The following is a 4,698-nucleotide window of genomic DNA, read 5'->3' on the forward strand; positions in this document are numbered from 1 at the left end:
CTCCTGAAAGTCTCTGGATCCCAGCTGACGTGCAGCAGTCAAGGAGCCAGACCTCAGTGCTACATGGAGGTCTATGTGGGTGGAGGAGGATATAGGCAGTAAGGGGTTAAACAGGGAGACAGGACACAGAAGGTCCCTCAGGGGCTTCTGAGCCCACAAAACCTTGAGGGAAGGGACAGGGACTGTGACTCCCTCCAGTTCAGACTAACACTTGCTGTCTTGTGGGGCCAGTTTTCCTTTGCAGAGAAATGGGAGCATCCACACGACACCGAGGTTCTGGGAGCTCTGGACCTTGGAGGTGCCTCAACACAAATAACCTTCCAACCTGGAGTCACCATAGAGGACACGAACACCTCTGTCTTCTTCAGGCTGTACGGCACCAACTACTCACTCTACACGCACAGCTACCTCTGCTATGGGCAGTCGCAGGCCTTGAAGATGCTGCTGGCAGACCTCCACCAGGTACCGTTGCCACTGGTCACCAGGCACCCATTGCCATGAAGAATGTCTTCCAGAAATTTTGGGCATGTCTGTGGAAAAAGCGTTAGGGAATTGGGAATTTTAATGAATTCAAAAACCTGGGAGGCTTAGATTTTAACCAAAAAAATTCTCTCATTTGGGTGGAAGGTGGTGGTGGTTCCCTGCGAGGGCTTCCTTCTCTCCAGATGCTGACGTAATGGCATTTTTCATAATTTCCCAAGCCCAGCTGTATCCTTAGGTTCTTCCCTGTCCCCTTTCGCTTGCCCTTCCTCAATTTCTGCCCAGAGAGAGGAGTCCCACCATACTCTCTTGCACACCACTCCACCACTAACCAGCGTCCTCCCGTCTCACCTCAGACGCAGCGCACAGCCCAGCGCTGAGGGAGATGGAGATGCTCAGGGCATCTGCCAGCGGGATGCATCTTTGGTCCTTTCTGGGCTCGGGCCTGCAAGATGCGGTGGGGACAGAGGGAATGCCAAGAGCAACAAGCTCTCCGTACAGGCAGAGAGCACGCGCTGCCCTCAGGAGCCGGCTGCCATCCCCGTGGGGAGGCACAGGCTGGCAGTGGCATCACCACCCCAGCACGGCTCAGTGGTGGGGCAACAGCAGGATTGGCAAAAGCCGTGGGCAGGTTAGTCCTGCAAAGGATGTATCCTGCTTCTCCCCAAATCCTCCTAGGGTCTAGATCTTGCTTTTTGGGAATCTCTAAGCACAGGATGGGCTGTGGGGCAGGGTCTAACTGGCATCCCACACCAAGCCCCGCTAATGGCTTGCACTCTCTCCAGGGCAGCCCGTCTTCCCAGCAGGTATCACACCCCTGCTACCCCAAGGGATACCAGGAGAATGTCACCACGGCGGACCTCTACAACAGTCCCTGTGTCCGTGCACCAAGCACACCCAGCCCCACACAGGTCCTCACGGTGACGGGGACAGGGGACCCTGCAGTGTGCAGCACCGCCATCCAGAAACTCTTCAACTTCAGCTGTGGGGCCAACAGGACATGCGGGTTCAACGGGGTTTATCAGCCGCCCGTGCGGGGACAGTTCTTTGTAAGGAGCCTCCGTCCCCGCGGCTGTGGTGGGGGAGGACAGAGGGCAGGAGTCTTCTCTGCCACTGGTCGTGGGAAGGGGTGGGGAGAGAGGGGAGCCCAGAGCTGGTCCCAGCTGCAAACTTTTTCTCTGCTGGGAGGTGGATTCTGCCTCCTGCAACGTCCCAGCCCTCCCTAAGGGAAATGGGAAGATCTTGTTCAAAGGAGCAAGTCTGAGCTAGCTCAGAGTGCAAGCAGCAGCCCCAGGGCTTGTCCAGCAGCCCCAAGACTTTCTGGTAGAACATCAAGTGGGTGCTGGATGCAGAACTCTGGGAATTACATGGGACTCTGTCCCCAGGCAAGAGGGATGGGAGGTTTTTGGGGTTTTTTTTTTGGGTGAGGAAGGAGATGTAGTTTTTACCATCTCCCCTTATCCCCCAGGCCTTTGCTGGGTTCTACTACACCTTCCACTTCCTGAACCTGACCAGCCAGCAGTCTCTAAATGACGTCAACTCCACAGTCCAGACCTTCTGCAAGAAGCACTGGGCAGAGGTGAGCGCCCTGTGCAGGGCAGCAAGAAGCCCTGTGCTTGTCCCATCCCAAATCTCTGCCCAGGAGGCACACGTCCTGCTGTTCCCTGGGCAAGGAGGGCTTCTGAGCATCTGTTCATTCCCTGTTGCACTGTGTCTCCCAATGGCCCCACAGCTGGTGGAGACCTTCCCGCAGGAGAAGGAGTACCTACACACGTACTGCTCCGTGGCGATTTACATCTTGACGCTGCTGCTTGATGGCTACAAGTTCAATGAGCACACATGGAGCAGCATCCACTTCAGCCAGCAGGTAAACATCCTGTGGGGCAGCGGGCACGGGCAGGCAGCTGCGGCCGCATCCTTGCTCTGGCCCAAGGACATGTTCAGGAGCAGCATCCCTGGGATCCCCTGCGCCAGAAATGTGTCCTCACCTCATGCCTGCCACCCAGTGATCCCAGCACAGCTTCGCTCTTTTTCACCTGCCTCCAAACCCCTGATGCCAGCTTGTTCTCACTTACTCTGGTGTGAACATAAGCTAATTTTAAGGAGGTCAGAGAAGTGGAGAGCAGGATTTGGACACCCTGTTCTCTGATGTTGGGCAGAATTGACTTGGCCATCAGAGAATTGATGGTAGCCCCATGACCCATTTGAAGCAGAATATGCCCAAATTTGAAGGATCATGGGGGAGGATGAAAGCTCAGATACAAAATCATGTGCAGGTCACAGAGGCATATCTGGACCAGAGCAGTCATCCATGTCCAGCTGCCCTTTAGCCCTGGGAAGTGGGCAGAGGAAAGCTCTCTGTGTAACTGGTGCTGGTAAGGTCAGGTTCACCACAGCCAGGTCCACGTGTGAAATCACAGCTAGGGCAGCTCATGGTGCCCAGCAGTCCCTTGCACTGAAGTTACTGCTGCTTGGGAGAGCACTTTTGGATGACTTCCTCTGCTTTCTCACCTCAGGCAGCAAACACAGACATCGGATGGACGCTGGGCTTCATGCTGAACTTCACCAACATGATCCCCACGGAGGCTCTGGAACATGTCAAGGGGCACCAGCCCAGCCTGTGGGCAGGTGCCGTCTCCTTCATTGTGCTGGCCATAGTGGCAGGCCTGGTGGCTGTTTTCCTCCAGTGTTTCTGGAAAACCAAGTAGTTCCCAGCCTCCTGGCTGGAGGCGTCCTGCCCACTAAATCAGGCAGGGAAGTGGTGCAAAAGAAGGTGGAAGGGGAGAAGAATGAGGGCATTATACCCATCTCCATTGCTCAGGAGGTCTAACTGGGTCATCTCTGTAAAGATGCTGAAAACAACAAAGCTGTCTTGAGGTCTCCAAGTACCTCCAAGAGGAAAAGAGTCCTGACTCCAGAAAAAACTTTAATCTGGCTGACAAAAGCTGACCAAGACTTAGTGGCTAGATGAAGCCAGATAAATTTAAACTAGAAATAAAATCCTTTTTGTTTTTCAACTACAAAGGTCACTAACCAGCCTAGCAGCTTGCTTGGCACTTCCAGTCCTGCTGGGCTGCTCCCCAGCCACGGGAGGCAATCAGTGATGGAGAGCAATGATGGGCACTTAAACTCTGAGGAGAGGGGTGACCTTATCTGTATCTTGTCTTGTGCAAGATGTGCAAGATTTTTGTAGTATGTGTAGAATATCTTCCCAAAGACACTGTCAGCTGTCTTTAAAAATATTTACTGGCATATCTCAGCAGAAAAATACAAGTGGAAGTTGATTTAAGAGCTGCCAACTCTGGCTCAGGGTTTATTTTATATTCAAGTTACATAGCACAGCTTTGTCAGATACCAAATCCATAGCAGGTTCCAGCTCCAGGCACTTGAGTGTCTTATTTAGATCAGCAGAGCCCAGAACAGCCCAGCTGCAGGAACCGGACAGTCATTTCAGCCCTTCCAGCTCCAGCCACCAGCCCAGCACTGCGCTGCCCAGCCAGCCCTCTCCCCAGCCCCTCCAAGGCTCTGCCAAAGCCCAGGGCTGCTCTGAAACAGGGGTGTTTCCACAACTACCTCTCCTCTGTGCTGCAAGTCCCCTGCCTACACAGCATGAAGCAGTAAAATCTAGGCAGGACTTAAGGGCTTAAGAAAAGAACCAAAGGCATTTGTGGTGAGGAATGCTCAGAGCCCTTTGGCAGATCCATGGGGTATCTGCTGTAGATGATTATACATGGTGGTCCTAACCCAAGGTGTTATCCCATATCACCCACTGCAAACTGGTTACAAAAGTCTTCTGAAAGAGCAGCATCTCTCTGGTGGAGATAAGGATATGTGGCCCAAGGGCCTGGGGAACAGGGCTGCTTTCTGCTCACAGACAGCTATCCTTGGCTTCATCAGTGAGGCTCAACCTCCCCAGCCTGACCTTGGGGTGAAGGGAGAGGGGGTGAAGACCTCCATCCAGAGGAACCTCTTCCCACCCAGCAGTCTGAGCCCCTGAGGCCTGAGCTGCCACGTGGACATTTCCCATAGCCAAACACCAGATCCCGCCCTCTTCTCTCTGCCCTGCACAAGCACATCTTTGGCAGTATAAGCATGGAGGTAAAAATGCCAGGTCTGGGAACAGGCTGTAAAAAATGCTGTTGGACTGCTGGAACTGACCCTATGGGATCTGTGAGTGGGGGACATCTCCTGTCGGGTTCCGCCGAGCCCCTGGCTTGG

General features: G+C 53.9%; 1 protein-coding gene across 1 annotated transcript in view; it reads left to right on the forward strand.

Annotated features, from left to right (window-relative positions):
• Positions 1 to 3,188, forward strand: part of LOC104618692 (ectonucleoside triphosphate diphosphohydrolase 8-like) — a gene marked incomplete at its 5' end in the record, with an annotated part of 3,535 nt that extends 347 nt beyond the window's left edge. The window contains 5 exons of the mRNA XM_010284349.1: positions 232 to 462; positions 1,266 to 1,529; positions 1,949 to 2,059; positions 2,213 to 2,347; positions 2,997 to 3,188. Coding sequence (XP_010282651.1) covers positions 232 to 462; positions 1,266 to 1,529; positions 1,949 to 2,059; positions 2,213 to 2,347; positions 2,997 to 3,188 — 933 coding nt within the window. The remainder of the gene's footprint in view (positions 1 to 231; positions 463 to 1,265; positions 1,530 to 1,948; positions 2,060 to 2,212; positions 2,348 to 2,996) is intronic.
• Between the last annotated feature and the right edge of the window lie 1,510 nt (positions 3,189 to 4,698).

Source organism: Phaethon lepturus, unplaced genomic scaffold (assembly GCF_000687285.1).
Source record: "Phaethon lepturus isolate BGI_N335 unplaced genomic scaffold, ASM68728v1 scaffold50413, whole genome shotgun sequence".
NCBI classification, from domain to species: domain Eukaryota; kingdom Metazoa; phylum Chordata; class Aves; order Phaethontiformes; family Phaethontidae; genus Phaethon; species Phaethon lepturus.